We start from the raw sequence: 20,580 nt of genomic DNA, 5'->3' as shown, positions 1-20,580 counted from the left end.
CGGCGGTCGCGGTGGCCACGCCGGGCGGTTCCTCCGCGTATTAAGTAGTAGGTGCGACTGCCGTTGTAGCTGCGTCGATAGCTGTGGCGCCTGGTGAGAGACTGAGTGCGCGCCGCGCGCGGAAAGAGATGCGGTCGAAGAGTCGTACCCGTGAAAAGGGCGGACGGGGGTCGGGGGCTCGCCGGGTCGCGCCTCGGGGTCGGAGGCGTGCGCGCGTATTAAAAGCGCTCGGGGGAGCACTGTCGAGGTCGGCGAGGTGGAAGACGCGCTCTAAGTAGGTAAGAGCGGCCGTTGGTGATGGCGGGTGGGGTGGTGGTGAGGGCGTCGTGCTGTTAGAGACGGAAGGCGACAAAGAGTTGCGGCCGCGCTTTGACGCACTAGCCGAGTCTCACGTGCAGTGACCACCGCGGACGGGACCACGCCGATTCCATGCTGCTCACTTTGCGCCTATGGACCTCATTCACCAGTCGCGTCTGTAAAGATGCTGCCAATTGAGTTCCTTGCCCTGCACTCCCCGCCCTCTGCAGTGCACCACCATGAATCTCTCGCTGGTTGATCCCTTTGTCCTCGCGCAGGACTGCCCCGATGTCATCACCGGCCGCCTACGTGAGTCTGATATTGTTACTTTTCCCACCAGGCAGCAGCTGACAACGCGCAGGCAGCGGCCACTCGACGTCAATTCGCTTCAGCCACCGCGGCGATCTGCTTGCATCCGGACGGGTACGCGAATGTTACGCCGTGCCATGTGATTTCCGCTGATTGGATTCCAGCACGATGGCATTGTCGTCATCTTCGACATTGAGACAAACGGCGTTGCGCGCAAGCTGCGCGGCCACACGCGCCAGGTCCAGTCTCTTAGCTGGTCGACCAATGATCGTTATCTTCTGAGCGCCGGACAAGACTGGAAGTGCGTGCTCTGGGACCTGAAGGATGGCTCGCGGGTGCGCACCGTCCGCTTTGAAGCGGCCATCTTCATAGCGGAGCTGCACCCAAAGAACCAGTGAGCATACGAGTCACGTTTGCAATGCTCCGACTAATTGCTTTCCAGCATGCTCTTTGTAGCCGCCCTCTTCGAAGACCAGCCCGTCATCGTCGACATGTCCGAGGAAGTCCCCGTCAAACACTCCCTCTCGTCCGCGCCCCATCGAACCGACATAGAACGCGAGAATGCCTCCGAGAAGCAGACGGCGCAAGACGCCAAGCAGACGACCACCATGACACTCTTTACACCGACGGGCCAGCACATCATAGCAGGCACTAACAAGGGGTGGCTGAACATCATAGACACCGAGACACACGCCGTCCGCTACTCGTTTCGCGTCACCAACAACATCATCGTATACATCCGCATGACGCCATCAGGGAGGGACGTCGTGCTCAACTCGAGCGATCGTATTGTCAGGACACTTCACCTACCCGACCTGAGCGACCCAAAGTTGGACTTTGACACACTGCAGCTGGAAGTCGAGCACAAGTTCCAGGATCTTGTGCAAAGACTCTCGTGGAATCACGTCTCATTCAGTCCCACGGGCGAATACGTCACAGCATCTACCTGGATGAACCACCACATCTACGTCTGGGAGCGTGGCCAGGGCAGTTTAGTCAAGATTCTAGAAGGCACCAAGGAAGAGCTCTCCGTAGTCGAGTGGCACCCATTCCGACCCTTCGTCGCTGCCGTCGGAGTAGACTCAGGCCGCGTCTGGCTCTGGTCCATCCTGCAGCCCCAACGCTGGTCCGCCCTCGCCCCCGACTTCGTCGAAGTAGAAGAAAACGTAGAATACATCGAGCGCGAAGACGAATTCGACATCCAGCCCCTCGAAGAACTTCACAAGCGGCGTCTAAATGCCGAAGACGAAGAAGTCGACGTCCTCACCGTAGACCCTGTTAAGACCTCGGCCACGGAATTCGGACCGGCGATTGGCGACGCAGAGTTCAGGATGCCCGTTTTGTTGGATATCGAGGCGAGCGATAGTGAGGATGAAGTGGTGGCTGTGGGTGCTGGTCAGTTCCGACGCCGCAGTCCTGGCGCTAATAAGGAGTGGATGAATGATGATGAGGTGGCGGTTAGTGGTGATGAGGCAAGGAGAGCTAACGGTACTGCAGTTAACGGTACTAAAAGACGGCGAGGATGATGAACGAAGCATAGACGGCTGCTAATATCGTTGCTACCAGCTGTATGGGAGGAAGTGCCGAGACGCATCGCGTGACGGGAGCGCGCTGACATGACAACACTGTATGGAGTGTGCTTGAACTCAAGACATCGTCAATTGCATAAGCGGTTGATAGACGCCACAGTGAAGAGGACTAAGGACGAAATTTTATCAATACATTACTACCACCTCATACAAGAAAAAACCTGGACAGGTCTGCAGACTACATCAAACCAAAAACTTGCAAAGTATGTGATCCAATGTTAACGTATACTCCAGGGTGTTCAGTGTTTTCCTAGGTTGGCGTGCTACCTTCTTCATCACCGCGACTCGAATGCTATATTAGCGAATGAGCCTCCATATTCCTCTAACATGCCGTGCTTTTCCTACTCAAATACTTCGCTCCCACGATTGGAGTAAATGTTCGTCTAAATCACGGGTGACTGTAAACTCCATGATGTTTGATGATGCGTTACGGAGTGGGCTCAAAGGGGTTCCAATCATGTTTTTCATTTCGCAGACGAGCGTCTCAATGGCGTTGTCCTGATCTTTACCTCTACATTCCCAACATGTTGCGCATTTTTTATATCGCTCAAATTCAATATATGTTGATTTCCTTGCGATCGCTAGGTGACCACTCTTCTCTTCTATCAAAAATGGCCTCCTGCTGCCGACTAGCAAGATGGATCCAATTGAGCCCGAAAGTGTCTTGTTGTTGCGACTACCTATTTTGACATACTACGTGTGTCGTACCCACCTCGCATTGTGTTGAGAAAAATGTAGCACCGTGTTCCTCCATATGGTAGGCGGTAGCACATGTTTGAGTCCACAATTATTGGCACGGATTGACTTCGGATGGCGTGGCGCGGCGTCGCTTCATCACACAAACGACGATGAAACCTGTATTGGCGTTGATCTGAAGGCGATGACCTTGAACATGTTCTGGGCAAGGCTAAGGCAACACCAATGCTGCGACTTGTCTAGCCCTGGAGATTAGTCGTGGATGGCTGGGGCTACGATGGATGCGGCGGCAGGTCTAGCAAACGTCACTCGGCCTCGGTTGGTAGGCGTTGTCCCTGGTTGTGGATTGTGATCAGGCCCAGGGGCGATGCATGAGAGTCAGCGGTACTGTGCAAGCTGATGCGCCTCGATAGAACCATGGATGAGGATGCAAGGCGCGTCGCAGTGCGGTGAGCCCCGGAGAAGTAAGGGTATTCCAAGTATAGAACCATGTCCGATGGACTGCAGACTCTGAGCGTCTCGGATGAAGAAAAGGTTGGGTTGGTGTCAGACTCCGGGCGGGCGATGCGCGATGCTTCTACCGCACCGCCCGCCGCTCCATGGAACGCGCAATTTAGCTCGATGCCACACGGACCTCGCCAGTCGAACGCCAACATCCTGCCGAGCACACCACGGCAGGCAGAACAGTCAGGAGAATGCGATGGAAAACGCGATGCACATGCGATAATTGCCTGCCAGCAGCGACAGCGAGATATCCAGAGCACAAATGCGGCTAGCGTGACTGGGGGCCGTGCGCCCTCCTCCTCTTGGGAGTGTCGGAATACAATGAGAAAACGTTAGCGACGATTCCCGCCCAATATGATCTGGGAAACCGACCACCCCAGCTGGGCCGGCGAAGCCCTTTCTTTGCCCTCGCGGCAGCCTTCGTCACCACCCACTCTCCCTGCCACTCCCCCTCTGCATCCCTCCACGCTCTGCTTGCATCGACGCGCTTCATCAGCTCGACGATACCTCGACTTCCTGTGAAGCACGGCTCACCCAGCTTGCTGCTCACCCTAGCCACCGACACGCCAACGCGCTGACCGGCAGAGCCACTGTCTGTTCTCCTCACCGCTGCAGGCCAAACCATCACCACCCCCATCTCTGCTGCCCTCTACATCAGCCATCTCCGTCCATCATCGCCGCGTTCCTCTGCACGCGAACATGACCACGAAATCACCAAAGACCCTCGTCGTCGCACTCAAGCTGTCACCGGATTCTCTGCGAGACTTCCCACACGAGCCTGCAACGCCGCCCAAGGAAGAGGCCAAGCCCTCTCCACCAACACCCGCGCCGCAGATTAACGAGCCCTCACCTGCTGCCACGCCCGCCGACTCAACCCCCAACATGAACGGAAGCACACCGTCGTCGCTGGCCCCTCCCTCGTCGAAGAGGAAGGGCCCCAAGCCCGGCAGCAAGCGGAGTGCTGCGCAGATGGAAGCTGGCGCGAATGGCGCAGGCGCAATCCCCAAACCATCTAAGGCCAAGCCAGGGCCAAAGAGGAAGAAGATGGGCGACATGATCAACGACCCCAACTCCAAGGGGCCCTTCCCAGCACCCGCCGCCATCAACAAGGCAGGCCCCAAGGCAAACCTGGGAGCCATCAACGAGCGTCTGCGTGCCCTCGACAGGTCAGGGGCCAAGTGCCGTCGCTGGGAGAAGAAGGGATTCCAGGTCCGCAGCTTCACCGGCGTCATGTGGCAAGTGCCTACATACCAGCCAGGCCGCAAGGGCGCCTTCGCCGACGACGTCAAGAGCGACAGCACCGGCACCAGCGAGTCCAAACTGAAGGACGAGAGCAGCGCGATCAGCGACAAGAGCGGACTGAACGGCGACAGCACACCCGTACCAACGCCCATGAACGGAATAGCAAGCTCTCCTGCTCCCATTCCCGCTTGAGGCATGAATGCGCTTGGTCTCATTTCCTTTGATGTACTCCTGCTGTAGCCTGCACCTCTTGCGGCTCGACCTCACTTTATTTCTTGCTACCTGTTTACTATATCGACTTGCTTCCTTTGTCTTGTTTGGCGTTGAGGGAGCGCATTGCATTACTACGTAAAAGGCGCCAACTGGGGCGTCACTGGCTTGCCACGGGCAGCATGGTGTACGGCGCACAGGTATGTTGTGAATGGACATCACAAATACTGGATATGGATATGGAATCCGGATAGAGACGGAAAGGGGCTTGCATAGCATTATGGAGAGAATTGAATATCCATGTCAAACTACAAGTACTTGTCCATGCATCTTGAGAACCTCGGTAGCGGGTATTGCCAATATGCCATGCCAAAGGTTTTTAACGTGACAGTGTGTGTCTTCTCGCGCCTTGAGATTGTAGAGTGCCCACTTTTGAAGCTCATAGTATGATAATTGTCAAGGATGAGCGTGACCTGGATGGCGTTATCGTACCCGTGGATCGCGGGGATCTCCACCGATAGCTCGGCGCATCCAAACCTCCGCCCATGGACCTCATTGACGTACAACCTGCCCAGCACACCTTCGCTAGCTTTCCTGCAGCAAATCCTCCGCTGATGATACCATGAATGCATTTGTGACGATCGCCTCACAGGAGCCCGGGTGCCGTTGATTCTTGCCTTCGCCGTTGGCACCTTCCAGCACAGAGTACCGCATTCACTCGGCGCCAGAGACAGCTAGCCCACGCGTCACTGCGCTGTTGGACGTCTCCAAACCCCGTCAGCGACTACGACCGCCCGCTCGACCATTACTACTCGCGTAGTCTGCGCGTCCGCCCTTTGCGATCGCTTCCAAACGTCCGCCCGAACACGCTGGTAGTTGGCAGCAGCGCCACTATCGACCACTATGAATCCTCGGAGGGACAGCTACGCCAGAGTAGCTGCTGCATCGGCAGGCAGCAATAGCTCAATCCAACAACCCACCCGATCCGGCGCCTTTGCACATCTCGCCAACAGCGGCTCTACATCGCACCCGAACCGCCTCTCTCGCTCCATCGACGCCGACGGCCACATGTCTACGAGTTTCGGAAGGGCCGGTGGGCCACTGCCCTCATACTCTAGCCAGTCTGGCTACTGGCATGGCTTGGGAGGGTCGACACAAGATATACCGCCGTTCTTCGTGCCTTCCTACCTGCGCGGGTCCAAGCACGCCGAGAAGTTACAAGAGGCGCACAAGGCGAAGCTGGCAGCCCAGCGGGAATACAAGTCAACGCACTCGTCGAATGCAGGCTCGCTGTCTACTAGTTCTAGCAGCGTCAACCTACACAAGATGGCGCCGTCACATCGCGGTCTCACGCATGAGATAGTAGAGCGTGCGCCCGTCTTTGTGGATGAGCCGGTAGCGCCATGGCCGACACGGTGGAATGACGCAGACAGGTTTCCTCAGCTTGAGTTGGAGGATGGTCAGAGGCTGGCCAAGTTCTCGGGCTCACAGAAGACACACGATGAAGCTGCGTCGGTTCGCGCGGACTTTCCCATGCCGCGGCAGTGTGGGATCTACTACTACGAGGTTACTGTCGTTTCTAAGGGCAAAGACGGGTATGTTTGTTTGACACCTTTTAAAGCACACGCTAATTCACTGGGCAGTAGAATGATCGGAGTAGGCTTCTCAGGACCCAAAGTCGCTCTCAGCAGGATACCGGGTTGGGAGCCCGACTCGTATGCGTACCATGGCGACGATGGCCAGATCTTTAGTAATACCACTTCCGGAAAGTCATACGGGCCTAAGTTTGGCACACTGGATGTTATCGGCTGTGGCATCAACTTTCGGACAAATACTGCGTTCTTCACGAAGAATGGGCATATGCAAGGTGAGTATGCGAAGTGAGGGATATGGATAGTACTAACAAGTTCAGGGACGGCTTTCCGAGATCTGAAACCCAATATGCCGTACTATCCTACCGTAGGCATGAAGAAGCCCGGCGAGATGGTCCGCGTCAACTTCGGCCAAGAACCCTTCGCTTTCGATATCGACAAGATGGTACAAGACGAGAAGGCCGCCATACAGGCTGAAATCGCCCGGACCAAAACAGAAGCGGGTGCGTTGGGAGGCGAGGACGCGTTGATACATCAGCTGGTGGGACAATATCTGGCGCACGACGGCTATGTAGAGACTACACGGGCTTTCTCTGATGAGATTGTCGAGGAAGCAAGAGCGCTTGCGAATAACGACGAGACAGACGTTTCATACCGATCAGCAGTAGAAGATCTGGATGCGCTGAACCGGCAAAGTAAGCTCATCCCTCTGGGTACAAACGCAGGCTAACAGGAAACAGAAATACGGACAGCTATCCTCGAGGGCGACATTGACAAGGCGCTTAAGCACACCACCGCATACTACCCCTCAGTGCTCCGCGACAACGAAAACATCTACTTCAAACTCCGCTGCCGAAAGTTCATCGAGATGATCCGACGATGCGGAGAGTTGAACGCACAATGCCAATCCGCACCAGCACCATCCTCCAAACGATCCACCGCTTCGAATCCCAACAAGCGCAACTCAACCGCAACAGAAGAATACGATTTCGAAATGGAGCTCGACGAGCAACTAGGCGTACACAACCCACCACCCAGCTGGGACAACAAAGACCAAGACGACTACTTGGAAGTCGGAGACGAGGACGACATGGAAGACAAGGTAGCCAAGAGCGAACGAGCGACAAGCGAAACTATAACATATGGCATGGAGCTGAAATCTGAGTTCGCAAACGACCCAAGACGGGAAGTGAAGCGTGCTCTTGAGGATACGTTTGCGCTTATAGCATATGCGGATGCGCGGGAGAGTGCGCTGGCGCCTTTACTGGAGATTTCGGGGAGGGCGCCTGTTGCTGAGGAACTGAATAGCGCTATACTGGGTATGTTCAAGATGGAAGATGCAGAAGAAGAACTTAAACTAACAATACCCACGCAGTCTCCCTCGGCAAATCCTCCTCCGCAGCCCTCGAACGCCTCATCCAACAAACCGAAGCCCTCGTCACCGAACTCGCCGACGACGGCGGGCCCGGCGCTTTCATCAACGTCCAACGCGATTTCCTACAGTAGTATTCCTAGGAGGTGGGCCAGCCGTGTATTCTTGCTCTCAACATGGCTCGGGAAGACATTCGTGTGTGCAAGGAGAGGTATGGCGTTGTCTATGCGAGTGGGCAATGGGCGCGCAGATGTATGTATTGGGGTATGGGCAGGGGGGCTTGGAAAGGGTTGGGGTTGTGCTTTAAGCGGGGGTGGGTAGGTGGTGGGAGGAAGAGGCAGAGGAGTAGGGATGGGAAAGATGAGGAGATGAGGAAAGTCAGACGGAGGGCGGGACTGTTGCGTTTTTCGGATGGGGGGCTGTGATATCATCATCTTTTTTTTTTGGTTCAGAGGATCAGTAGCATTTGCATGGCTTGGGTTTGAGGCGTTGTTTTGGCCGGCTTGGACTGGATGATATCAACATCACTACTCTCTTGCTTTGTTTTTCTGTAGTCTACCAACAGGCATCTCAGGTCTGAATTGAAATTAGGAAGCCATCCATATCTCATCATATGAACCATGCTGTCGCTTCGGCCTTCACAACGGCCACCACCACCTCTTCTTCTTCTCGCCATCCCCACTCCTACTCTCCTCCACCTTTTTACCCCCCTTCCCGTTCGCCTTCCCATCCTCCAATTTATCAAAAAACACAACCATAATAGTAGTATCATCCACCGCATTCCTACTCAGCGGCTCCGGCCCCGCCAAAACCCCAAGGAACAACCCCCTCCTATTCCCACCCATCGCATTCCTCGCCAAACAAACCGCCGCATTCTCATCTTCAATCGCAAAATACTGCGGCTCCGCTTTCCAATCCACGTCTTCGCCTGCCACGGGATCGCACGTCACACCCGGGTCCAAGCTAGAGAGGTTTTGAGGGAAAACAGGGGGGTTACGCAGGAGTTCTGGGTCTTGCTTCACGGAACCCTGGCCACGGGCGCGCGCGGAGAGATAGCGGGAAACGCACTCGACGGCATGTTCAGAAGAAATCCGATCCCAAAGGCCGTCGGAAGCGAGGATGAGGAAATCGCTTTTCCCCCCTCCTTCTGCTTTCCCATCATCACCACACAGCATCCCATCCCGCGGTTCCCTCCTCACAACATCCGTTTCCGTAACTTCAGGCTCCGCCGTCATATAGGGCGGGCTCAAATTCCCTGGCCTTGGCGCCGTACCCCAGAATTTGTGCTGGCACGCCTTGATAGTCTCGTTATCCCATTTCCAGCGGTGGTCGCCGAAGGCGCGGGTTACGGCTATGCCTAGCATGCGGCCTGTTTTGGGGTCTATGACGGAGGGTTCGTCGGGGTGTTCTTTGCTTAGTCTTTCGACTTCTTTGGTGTTGAAGCCGGTTTGGTCTTCTGAGAGGGGGATGCAGGTGTAGGTGTTTGTGGAGGGGTCCCAGCGGCCTAGGACGGCGCGGGAGTCTCCTGTGCATGCGACGCGGAGTTTGGAGGTCTGGGGATCGAATGCAGCGAGTAGCGCGCAGGACCCGGAGAAAGCGGGTGTGAGCGCGGCGATGGCGGCGGCGTTGGCGGCGGGGAACCAGGCTGCGGCTGTTTTGGCGCGGGACATGATACTTTTGTCCGTGGCGAGGAAGGCGGTTTTTATACTGCTTTCGATTTGGTGGCTCGAGGCGTGCGGTGTTAGGGTGCTGAGCGCGGAGGATACCATGGGGATTAGTGTCCATTGGAGGTAGAATGCCGTGTGTCGTCCTGCATGCCCATCTAGTACAGTCCAGTAATTCCAGAGGTTCTGCCCGGGACCAGGCGACGTTCCTAGTGCGAAGAAATCCTCACACGGCTCGTTGCTGCGGAACCGACATCCGTGTGTTATGGGCATTTGCACGTCTGGCATGCCTTCGACGCCCTTCTTTGAATCATCGGGCGTCATCATCCATCCGTAGCATAGCTTGTCGAATTGCTCAGAGAAGAACTTCGCTACGGCGGGATCTTTCATCGGGGCGCTGGGGTCTGGGATGTGGAAGTCGAGGATGTGTTGCACTTCTTCTTTTGAGGAGTAGAAGTGGAGGGGTTGGGCGAGTTGCGAGGCATCGTCGCCGGTTTCGAAGGCGCCGTAGACGCTGTCTGTCCAGTCGGTTTCTACTATGTCGACGAAGTAGTATGCTAGGGCGCCGAGGGTGAGGAGTACAAGCACGGTCTTGGTTGGGAAGCGTGATTCTAGGAGTGTGGTTGTGGGGTCCTTGGCTGGTTGGTTCCATCGCGTGTTGAAGAGGGTAGTGTCTCTTCCATTGGTTCTTGAACTCTTGGGCTGGGTTTGTAGGAGTCTTGTCTGCGAGAAAGCACGTGATAACGGACTTGAATGAACGCGTGCTGTGTGTGGCCGTAAAGCACGGGTCGTCACCGCGAGTGGCCTCTGTAACCGCGTTTGAGGCTGTGCTTTACCGGCGCATTTGAGCCGTACGGCGCTTCCCAACCTTCTTGGAATCATTTTACCTACAGTGTTCCCTGTATCGCAAGATGGGTGAGATGTGTTCTGCTTCTTTCGCGTTGTGGAGCTTAGACTTGATGGTCTGTGCACACGCTAGTTTGATCGCCCTTTCACGTGGAGCAGTAGGGCAGGTGCTTGGCACGAGAACAATGAGTCCAGAAAAGCATGCGCTGGCTTATAGTTGCAAGGCCTTTGTGGGATACAGGCTGTTTGATGGTCTCTTGTGTGATCATTATAGATAATTACAGTCAGAACTCATGTCTCCATGGTCATCGGCAGTGGTGTGTACGAGTTTAGTGATGAAAAGATAGTTGCTAATAATAGGCTATGGTAAGGATTGGGTATCGTCGTTACTTGCTTGTGCAACTCATGAAAGCCATAAGGATCCAAAACGCCTCCCAAAACCAAAGGGAAACATCAAGTACGCCACGTATACGCCGACAAGAGTGATGTTGGTGGCCAGCAGCTCATTAATCTGACCGGACGAGTATAAGCAACAGTCTTGATGTGTAGTTCTGATACAGTTCCATCTTCCTTCGGACACGGATGCCTTGTATTAATTCCCGGATGCTTGCGTACGATACACCGACGAGGAATCGCAGCGTCCAGCCTCCTCCCCATCTCCGTGTGTAGCAATAGACGTCGGACTTTGAGATGTTCGAAACATTTGGTGTGAGGTGGAGGTCACATCTCTGTCCAGTGTACATCCTCTATGCGGTCTACCTCCTCGTACTCTCGCTTCTTCTTCTCCTTTTTCTTTGCGTTCGTGTTCTTACGCCGGAGCATCAACTTCATCTTGTTTGCCAGTTTCCCGAAGGCGGCCGCCGTGGGTGTGCTGGCTGTCGGCTGAGGTGATGTAACATCACCCTGTGGAATGTCTTCGCTCTTCGGGGGGAAATCTTGTTGTGATAGGCTTGCTAGCTTGATCGCGTGGGGGCGATTGACGTAGCTCGCCTGCTTAGTAGGGTGCGATGAAAGCGATGTCTGTGATGAAATCTCCTTGGCAGAGGAGACCGGTTCTTTGGACTGAGCTCTGACGGTGCTGGCTTTGGGCTTTGGTGGGGCCTTCACAGGCAGTGGTTGTAGCATGCGCCATACTGGCTCAGTAGGGCTGGAAGGTTCAGAAGACGAGGACATGGGACGGACTAGGACCACCGATGAGTCGTCCCACTGGTGGTCCATCCTTGGTGAGTAGGCTGGCGTCGACGGCTCCGAGTCGATGAAGGTGCCGAAAGACTTTGCTGACATAGGTGGGGGAGACATTGGTCCCAGGGATTGTGGTGTCATAGGAGTGTGTACAAGAGCTGGAGGAGGATAGCTCTTTGTGGACTTTGCGGAGAAACGATGTGGTCGTTCGGGTGACATTGTACGCGGCTGCTTTGGCAGCCCGTGAGTGGAGAGCGGTCTGTGGATGCTGGCACCCAATGAACCCGAGCCCAGGCTAGGCGACGGCACCGACAGTGTAGCCATGTCTATGGGTGTGACAGTGCCAAGTTAGGGACAAGCTTTTCAATGAAGGTAGTAATCTTAAATCGCGGAGGCGTTGTGTGATAGTGCGAACGAGACGCACGATACGAAAAGAAGCGCGGGAAAGGCGGCGGCGAAGGATGTAAAAGAAGGCGGCACCCGTAGATACGTAAGTACCGAAAGGAGAGTATTGCGGCGTAGCAACGAGACCGGTCAACTGGGTAAATCAGACGGCAGAGGAGACCAAAGCTGCGCCCCCAAACGAAACAGAACGATAACAGAGGGCTGAAAGCGGTACAACCTATGATCTGCAGGCTACACTTTTGTTATATGAATGCACCACACACGCGTCATCCGCGCCGCGACGGTGCGTACCACACCGTTTACAGCTGACAGATCTATCTGCGCATTCCTGCTACTGAGGTGGCAATGTGGGACTACGCCCGTTGGTCTTAACGCGTGTCAAGACTCGAGAGCCGCCTGTCCTGACCCCGCCGTCGCGACATGGCACGGAAAGCTCCTAAAGGATGAAGGACGTTGGATATGCGGCTAAGTAGGGAATGATTGGCGACCCAACTCGCGGGGGCGCTAAAGTTAGCGCTTCATTGGCTGACGGCGGACAACTTGCATCAACCACGCCGCAATTCATATAGAGCAGCGCCTGCAGGATAGGAAGTGCCAACAACGGGGACCCGGGGGGTGGACCAACATCGGGTGCTGTCCTGAACGGCTGGGATCTGCTGTCGTGGTTCGGTCTCGACGCAAGGCGGCTCACAGCCCCCATTCGCTCAACTTTGTTGCATGGTCTAGCGAATCAGCGCGACGAAGCACCTTTTCAGCCTGCGAGCCCCTTCACCTAAGCATGACCGCTGCCCGTTTCGAGGTGTAGGTAAGTTCCTCGGACCTGATGTCAGACCACAAGAAGAAGGCGTTCTTGGATATGGTTCGCTGCCCTGAAGCTCCTCCAGTTCTCGTTCCCGAGGCGCTCAGCCTAGAGCTAGGATCATGAGTTCGCTGATCAGAGTTGGCCCCCAATGCCTGAGTGGTCAAAGGTCACGCCAAACCTGTCCACCATGACGACCTAGAACTTAGGGCAGTGTCCGGCGCGTCTGGTGAAGGACGACTGCGCCGCAATATCGAGGATGTTGAAAAGTGGGTATAGCCCATCTTGCTCGCGGCAGAAACCGTTGTGCAGTGTTGTGTAACACCCATAAGCGCCGTGCGAGGTTGATCCATGCAGGCTACTGGTGGGAGTGTACGAATGCCATACCAGTTGTAGACACAGTCGTGCGTCAGAGAGCCTTTTTAGATTAACCCGATGCGCGTCCGTGAGGGGTCATGGTAAGCGATGAGATTGTTGCAGATTGCTCTTGAGCCGTTCGGGTAGTTGATAGGAAATGTTGCGTGTCGCAGTCATCGCAGCCGCGGGACAGAAGCTCGGGCCGTCAGCACGGTCAGGATCGCCGAGACGAGGTCCAAGAAGAAACCGCATGCAGGTGAAGCTTGACTGCCAACGGCTATTGACCGAGATAAGTCGATCCTACGTGTTGTTGCATCGGCCCTTTGAGCGGGGAGCAGGAACTTGGAAGACGCCCGCGGGCGGGTCGCCAAGGAACTTTCTGCGTCGGGACCACCCTCAACAGCCGCCATCAGACCCTCCCTCCCTTCCAGCTTGCACATATCTCTCCATTGACCTTCACCTGACCATGCAGCACTACTAATTTGTCTGCGCATGACTTGCCCTTTCGATGCAGCCAACACCGGGTGTGGGACGTCTACAGTGTTGGATTTGCACCTGATCACCCTACATACTGCCGTGAATTGGACCGTCTATCGCTGTTGATTCTCCTCACTAGTGAGAATCACATGGAGGATCGGAGCTTGCATCAGATGAGGTGCGCTTGTTATTCATTTCCTGTAATGACACTGTGTGGACATAGGTAAGATGAGTAAGAGGAAGTCTAGGAAGTCTCATGGGCGAGGTTCCGTTTCGCATGCTGCCTCCTTCCATCTTTGTGCCAGCTATACCTTTTTCACAAGATGAGTGGCTTTTCAGTCAAGTTTACCCTAGTCTTGTTGTCTCATGGGTACCACCTCCCATGCCAGCACGAATCATTGACAATCATCATTCCCTAAATCCGATGTGAAAACCAATCTTACGCTCCGTGATAAGTCATGCAGTTGGGCTACAACACATTCGGTTATCTTTCACACGATAGTGGTGTCACGTCCTGAGATTCCAACACCGGCCATCTTGGAATATCTGGTGTTTGGCATTGTTTGAACTCATGGCGAGTTCGGATCACTGACAGCGAGCCCTCCTCCGACATCGCAGGTCCTTACATGTCCACTGAACATGCTTTACGACTGGATTCAGACTTCATGCAGTAAGTTGCCAGAATTTACGCTTCCCGTCATGTACAAACATGAAAACACCCCGCTCGAAGCAGTAAGTCCCTCCAGGAGATTGCAGAGTTGATCGAAAGATGCTCAGCTGACAGTGAATTTACAGGCCGGCAAGGAGCCTCTCGAACTGCGTTCTAAATGACGAGAATGCTGCAGCACGCTCCGGTCGGACGGTCTCAACCAGATTTTACAAGATATACAAGAGCGCAGCTGGTCTCGTCGACAGAGATAAAGGCGAGATCATAGAAGAAAACTCAACCGGCATCCTCAGAAACCTACACTCCACCGGTGTTTCAAATACTGAGATAGCGCTGAAAGTCCAGGAAAACACAAGACCATTATTTCACCTTATCATGGAATGCTCTTTTTCGCATCGACTCACGTTCATCTCAAGTGGATTCAGCACTGCTTGAACCTTGAGAGAAGTTGTACGCGTGGTAGACCCTCACATCTTCTCCCCCTCTTTCAATCTTCATCCATTGTCCGCTAATGACCGCGCAATCGCTCAATTGGGACGTCACCTAGCAATATCGACTCCTCTTCACGCTCACATTCACCTTCACTTTTGACGTCAGTGCGCAAGCTACCTTCTGATCACTATCGCAGTTTGACAAACGCCGTCACGTCGTCTACGTACCAACACGTCTACATCCGCACCTCTTTCTCAGCAACATCTCCATTCCCTTCCCCTTGAACGCACACGTATCCGCCGCGCCGAACTCAAAACATGGATTTCCCGCACGCGCAGATGCAAGCGACGCTGGCAGCGACCAACTTCTCGCCAAAATCAGTACCGTCGCTATACCCTCAGCTTGCCAAGTCACAGAAGAATTTGCATCGCAAAGACAGCTTCGTTCCGAAACCTCCCAAAGTGCAAGAGAACACTAGCGATAATGGGTGCGACGACCAAGGACAGCGCCAGGCTTATCGCAAGAGTAGCATCAAGAACTTTGGCAGTCTCTTCGCGCGCAACCGCAGCAGTATCGCTAGTACTAGCCCATTGACGCAGGTCATGAGCTCCGAGTCCGAGGGCAGAGATACAAGCGTTGAGACCGAGCGCGCAAGTCAGCAGACCACACTCGTCAGCTCGGACATTCCTTCTCCCAGTAATCTCATGACTGTTGCGGAAAGAGAGAAAATCCGCGAGCGTCGTACGTACCCTCAACCTCCTCTCTAACCCCAGACTAACAAGTCCATAGACCGAAAGTTTGTCAAGCTCCAAGGCCTCGGACACGACCACCCCACCGTCTTCACCGCCGATCCAGGTGACTACTCGCAATATGACTACGACGATAGCGTCGATAATCGGCGCTTCAGAGACGAATGTGGAGAATGCGAAGGCACACATGTCGCCCACGACCTTGCGAGTCCCACACCGAGCAGCCGCCACCGTCGCAACGAGTCCCTGCACGTCAACCTCAGTGCAGAAGAAGTGAAGAAATACGCCGACGAAGTCCGCAACATGACCATCGCCGATGTCCACCTCTCTCTCTTCGGCTACTGGATCAAAGAGAGCGACGAGCACTTTCAAGAGGCTAAGAAATATCTGAGAGAGTTGGGTCTTGATCGCGTGAGTCCCAAACACCTATCATGCATCTGAATATGAGGAGCTAATGTGATTACTGAATAGGGCTACAACCTCTCCCGCCTCAACAACTTCTGCCTCGAAGAACTCTGCCGCGACGTCCACGACATCCGCCCCTCGTACGCTAAGCCCACTTCACAAATCCTCCTCCATAGATGCGCACGCATTGGGAACTTGCGTTGTCCGGGCACTGCTTGGTGTCACGCAATGTTCTAGATGCCTCTGCTATATCTTTTCCCCATCTCACTTGCCACCTCACCACCACCTACCTTCTCGCCCATGTCGTCTACCACTACTACTAGCAGCGTTTCATAACCATCAAGAATACCACCCATATTCTAGATACACATGTCATAGCTGCATTCACACATTACACAAACTAACATCTGCTTCTTCCTTCTAGTGAAACGCGTACCACGATCCTCAAGCGACAAGCTGCCGCCGACTCCTCAGCACATGGGGGCACTACGACGCCTACACGTTCTTTCTCGTCGCCAGTTAGTCCGCGGATCGACAAGTTGCCGCCTTCACTTCACCTTCAGCGAGAAAAAGTGATAGAATCACAAGCGTTGAGGTCGACATCCCTTGGTTCACCTGGTGGACGAGGCGATTACCCACCTAACAGTACGCTACATCCCCGTCAACTCTCATAAACTTCATGTTGACTAACAACGTCAGCGCCCGACCGCCCTATGCCACTCGCGTTCCGCTCGCCTAGTTCACCCGTAGGCTTCTTGCCGTCGCCCTCGCACTCCTCTGTCTTCTCCTCGCCTGGTCCGCCGCCCGTAGGGGCTTCAGATGAGTTGTCCCTGCGACCGTCCTCGGTGACGTCGTATGATTCGTTCTACGATGAGACGACAGACTGGAATATCAGCGTTGCGGGCATCTATCAGCAGGTGGTTGAATTGGAGGATGTTGGTCAGATCGATAGGATTATTTCTGATCTGCAGAACATGAAGGCTTTGTACTCTGAGGAGACCTGAAAGCGTGTATGGGGGTCAAGGCATGAGGGAGTGTGGTGTATTTCGGTGCATTATCAGGATGGGTTTAGATTGTGGAAATGATCTGAATACCTCCTATCTACAACATGACCCACTTATCCATTCCATGAACCCAAAATTTCCACCACCCTCCCCCGTCACTAATCAAGCCCACCACCCAATCAGCGCCATAACCGCCGCCCCAAGAAACATATACCCAACCATCAACCCCAGCCTACCCAAATCCCTCGTCCTCTCCCTATCAAACAAAAAGTCCTTAGCCAACAACTCCACCAACCCACTATAAACCAAAAACCCCGCACTAACCGCATTCAACACGCCCTGCACCATCAAACTAACCTTACTCTCCGGTAGATACGTCGTCCGAACACCCAGCCCCACCGCAATAGCCAGCGGCGTCGTAAGCCCATATAAGGCACAAAGCGCCCACGGCATCCAGGCCTTGTCGCTAGGAAAGGAGATACTGGATAAGCGGGCCCCGATGCCCAGCCCTTCGAAGGATTGATGGAAGACTAGGACTGGGTAGAGCGTTTTGAATTCGTCGCCGACGACGCCGAGGTTCAGGCCGATGATGACGGAGTGGAAAATGATTCCGAATTCTAGGACGAGGAAGGCGCCGATTTGCTGCGCGAAGGAGAGGCGGGCTGCTGTTGAGGTGGTGCAGAGGGAGGACGAGGAGTGGTAGCTGCGTAGGCTTGCTGTGTGTTTGCGGTGGTGGTCTTGTTGATTCCCGTTTTGGTGGTCTTGACTTGGGTTATTATCGCTGGATTCTGGGTCCGCCATGGCTGCTACTGGTGCGACTACGATGGTGTTGTTGTAGTCAGAGCGAAGAAACGCGTTGTTGGAAACCTCGCTCTCTTCCTTCTTCACGCCAAAATGCCGTTCGACATATACTTCTGCACCTAGATCTACACAGAATACCGCCATGATAGATGTCAGCACTATGGCTGCACACCATGGATACTCCGCCCATGCTCCGCTTTCTCCCACACAACTCCCCGGGCCTATTGCTTCGTACGCCGGATCCAGCAGGTGGATAAACGCTGTTGCGACTATGACGCCCGAACCAAAGAAGCGCGCAAAAGTGTAGAGACCAAGTGGGATTTTCCAAGATGGTTTCTTGCGCGCGATGACGGGGAAGTAGGTTACGAGGGTGGAGACGAAGCCGATGACGAAGATGGACGAGATACGCGCGCCGAGCATGCCGTTGTATTCGTTTTCGCCCACGGTGAAGTAGCAGATTACTTCGACTTTGTCGGCTGTCGTGAGGTCGACGTTGGAGGGGTCGAATGCTTGTGTCGCCATGATGAGCGGAGAGAGAGAGGAGGTTGGTTGGAAGCGATGAGAGATACTATGGACTTTAGAGACTCGTACGACGTTGTCTCTAGCTACTGTGTGTTGGACTGCAATTGATGTCCTCAAGTTCTCAATGTAGTTGCGGCTCTGACGTCGGGCATTTTATCGTCTGCATGCCAAGTACCTTGTTGGACGATTGACAGCAGGCATTTCAAGCCACTGAGAAAGTGCAGTGTGTGTTGTACTGCCCATGTAGGTACCGGCCTACTCGGTTCCCTCGGCATCTATCCCGTTCCGGAAGTTGTAAACGTCGAAGCTTTTTTGACATTGCTTCGCTGTTTCTGGTGTATCATCGTGTGGGAAAGTGGTAAATGTTTTGCGCTTCTAGCTACCCTGCATGTATATACTCGGTAATTTCGTAGGCTGATATGCTGATTGAAATCTATTCGTCATCGCTGCTGACCTGGAGAAGACGTCTGACTGCGTTGTTGTATGCGCTCGGTAATGGGTGATGAGCGTGGTCGGTGCGTCGGGAGACATGCAGGTGTTCGCTTTTTTACCCCTACCTACCGCGTCGTTGCGTATGCCTTTTACTACCAACATACACATCAGAATCCTGTAGAGCTTGGAAAATTCCCTTGTACTCATAAGGATGAGTTGTACGCGAGACTGTTAAAGCGACTGCTTTCTTGAGGGTACATCGGCTAATGCATTCATTCATCGTAGCTACTTGTCGCAACCGCCCAGCAGAATACATTATAACTATTTTGGACGAACAGAGATACATGTGCTCTATCGAATCAATAAGCCCCTTGACTTCAAGTCCATTCCCTTTTCTCTCTCTTGACAAACAGTAAGTTTCGTCACCACTGGCGCCTGCTGTGTAGTAGGACTTCGAGTGAACATACTCAGATCCGGTCTTTGCTCCTCACTTGGTGGAGGAGGCCGAGGAGGTCTTCTAGCAGATCGCGCGGGTATCGGTGTATCTGGCAGCAGTATATCTTCGTTCAGTGAGTGCCTGGATCCTGCCGGGGAATTGGGTGTTGACATGCTCGCTTGTATAGCAAGCAGAGGTTCTCGTATGATCGGTTGTGGGAACGACTTGTATGATTCATAGGGCGTGCCGCCGATGGTGATGCTACCAGACCAGTTTTTCGAGTGTCTTGATTTGGGTTTGAGGGCTGGTGATTGGGCTGCTTGGAAGCCAGAGTATGGCTTGAGGCAGAGACTGCAAACGATGAGAACGGCTAGTGTCGTCTGGCCTTGTGTGACCACAGCGTAGGGCAAAGAGTCGAAAGCGGGGTCTCCATTGCGATCGTATGCTTGTCGAAGATAGACCAGACGAATGATTGATGCTGCAACCAAGCTACACGGGACGTCAGCAGGGTCTCGGCTGAGTGTTAGATCCTTTGCTTACATGAAGCGCATGGACAACAGTAGCGTCGCCAAGGCCTTTTGACGGTAGGATTCCCGCAGTGTCCATATGTGATGTACCGAGAGAGTGATCACAGCTGTTTCTAGAACAGTATCCGTGATGGTGGCAATCATCCAGAAAGGTATCTGTACTATACTTAGAACGAATTCAGTCATGGTGTGTTAATCGGACTTACCAAGGGGATACACTTCCCCGTCCACACCAGCCACGGCGTCGGTAGCTCACACTGAAAGACCATGCCTGCCAAAACTGCAATGGTCCATATCAAGACCAGTGTACTGACTAGTAGGACGCTTGCCCTGCGTAGTGTGCTATCTGCTAGATGATAGAGGAACAGTAGGACCGAGCTTTTGGCGATGCTTATTGTCAAAACGAAGAGTATCGTCGTAACATAAAGCTTGAGTTGGATTTGCTCCAAGTCATCATCGCTGAGGAGACAGTCCCTCTTCCCCAGGCCCGATTCAACAGCCGTGGATATTATCACGGTGCTTCCAAGGGCAAAGACTGATGCGGTAACGATAATGACGTCATCTGTCGACGAGAGATGGCGAAGGTGTTCAGATCTGTATCGAGCGACGACTCTTGCTACAGTGCATATAGCCTATGACAATGATCAGCATTGAGATGGATACCAAGAGGGAACTCGTACCAATAGGCAAGCAAGAAACCAAGCTACCATTACCAGAATAGTACCATGATTCTGAGCTGAAATGAGCGCATTCTCATGCTGGGCTTGTTCGCACATCGTGTCTTGCGCGGTTCGGAGATTGCATTGAAATGAGCCTTGATGAATCTTTATCGAAATAGCATGTTGGCGGCTACAAGGAGATGAATAGGGCCAGATGTTCTCGAACTTCGGACAAGCTGCATACGCTGTTCGTAATGCTCCCTTAAAGTCCGAGTCACCAGGACTACGCGTCTTGCATTTCATGCGAATGATTGCCTTTTGTCGCGGCAGAGACGACGAGGGGTTCGTATAGTTTCGTCTAGAGAACCACAAATAGAAGCGGAAGGGATATGAGTCGCGATCCGC

The 20,580-nt window shown here is 53.9% G+C and overlaps 6 protein-coding genes across 6 annotated transcripts; 4 read left to right on the top strand and 2 right to left on the bottom strand.

The window, feature by feature from the left end:
- Window positions 1–536: 536 nt before the first annotated feature.
- Window positions 537–2,132, top strand: J4E85_009069 (uncharacterized protein; the record flags this gene model as incomplete). Its single annotated transcript, XM_051473293.1, has 4 exons — window positions 537–606; window positions 659–720; window positions 771–1,000; window positions 1,049–2,132. 4 exons carry the CDS (start codon window positions 537–539, stop codon window positions 2,130–2,132), a joined length of 1,446 nt encoding a protein of 481 aa, XP_051322956.1.
- A 1,962-nt stretch (window positions 2,133–4,094) lies between these two features.
- J4E85_009068 (uncharacterized protein) lies at window positions 4,095–4,829 on the top strand (the record flags this gene model as incomplete). The annotated part of the gene is made up of 1 exon (XM_051473292.1): window positions 4,095–4,829. The coding sequence occupies one exon, from the start codon at window positions 4,095–4,097 to the stop codon at window positions 4,827–4,829; it is 735 nt and encodes a 244-aa protein (XP_051322955.1).
- Window positions 4,830–5,750: 921 nt separating this feature from the next.
- Window positions 5,751–7,945, top strand: J4E85_009067 (uncharacterized protein; the record flags this gene model as incomplete). Its single annotated transcript, XM_051473291.1, has 5 exons — window positions 5,751–6,442; window positions 6,491–6,714; window positions 6,760–7,134; window positions 7,180–7,758; window positions 7,815–7,945. 5 exons carry the CDS (start codon window positions 5,751–5,753, stop codon window positions 7,943–7,945), a joined length of 2,001 nt encoding a protein of 666 aa, XP_051322954.1.
- Window positions 7,946–8,449: 504 nt separating this feature from the next.
- J4E85_009066 (uncharacterized protein) lies at window positions 8,450–11,722 on the bottom strand (the record flags this gene model as incomplete). The annotated part of the gene is made up of 2 exons (XM_051473290.1): window positions 8,450–10,346; window positions 11,046–11,722. 2 exons carry the CDS (start codon window positions 11,720–11,722, stop codon window positions 8,450–8,452), a joined length of 2,574 nt encoding a protein of 857 aa, XP_051322953.1.
- A 3,235-nt stretch (window positions 11,723–14,957) lies between these two features.
- Window positions 14,958–16,798, top strand: J4E85_009065 (uncharacterized protein; the record flags this gene model as incomplete). Its single annotated transcript, XM_051473289.1, has 5 exons — window positions 14,958–15,381; window positions 15,430–15,800; window positions 15,861–15,934; window positions 16,219–16,439; window positions 16,494–16,798. The coding sequence occupies 5 exons, from the start codon at window positions 14,958–14,960 to the stop codon at window positions 16,796–16,798; spliced, it is 1,395 nt and encodes a 464-aa protein (XP_051322952.1).
- Window positions 16,799–17,328: 530 nt separating this feature from the next.
- J4E85_009064 (uncharacterized protein) lies at window positions 17,329–18,121 on the bottom strand (the record flags this gene model as incomplete). The annotated part of the gene is made up of 2 exons (XM_051473288.1): window positions 17,329–17,334; window positions 17,366–18,121. The coding sequence occupies 2 exons, from the start codon at window positions 18,119–18,121 to the stop codon at window positions 17,329–17,331; spliced, it is 762 nt and encodes a 253-aa protein (XP_051322951.1).
- Window positions 18,122–20,580: the final 2,459 nt, after the last annotated feature.

This window comes from Alternaria conjuncta (genome assembly GCF_024043145.1).
Source record: "Alternaria conjuncta strain BMP 0040 chromosome Unknown scaffold_15, whole genome shotgun sequence".
NCBI classification, from domain to species: Eukaryota; Fungi; Ascomycota; class Dothideomycetes; order Pleosporales; family Pleosporaceae; genus Alternaria; species Alternaria conjuncta.
Note: the sequence above shows the minus strand (reverse complement) of the source record. Positions and strands in the feature narration are given on the sequence as shown.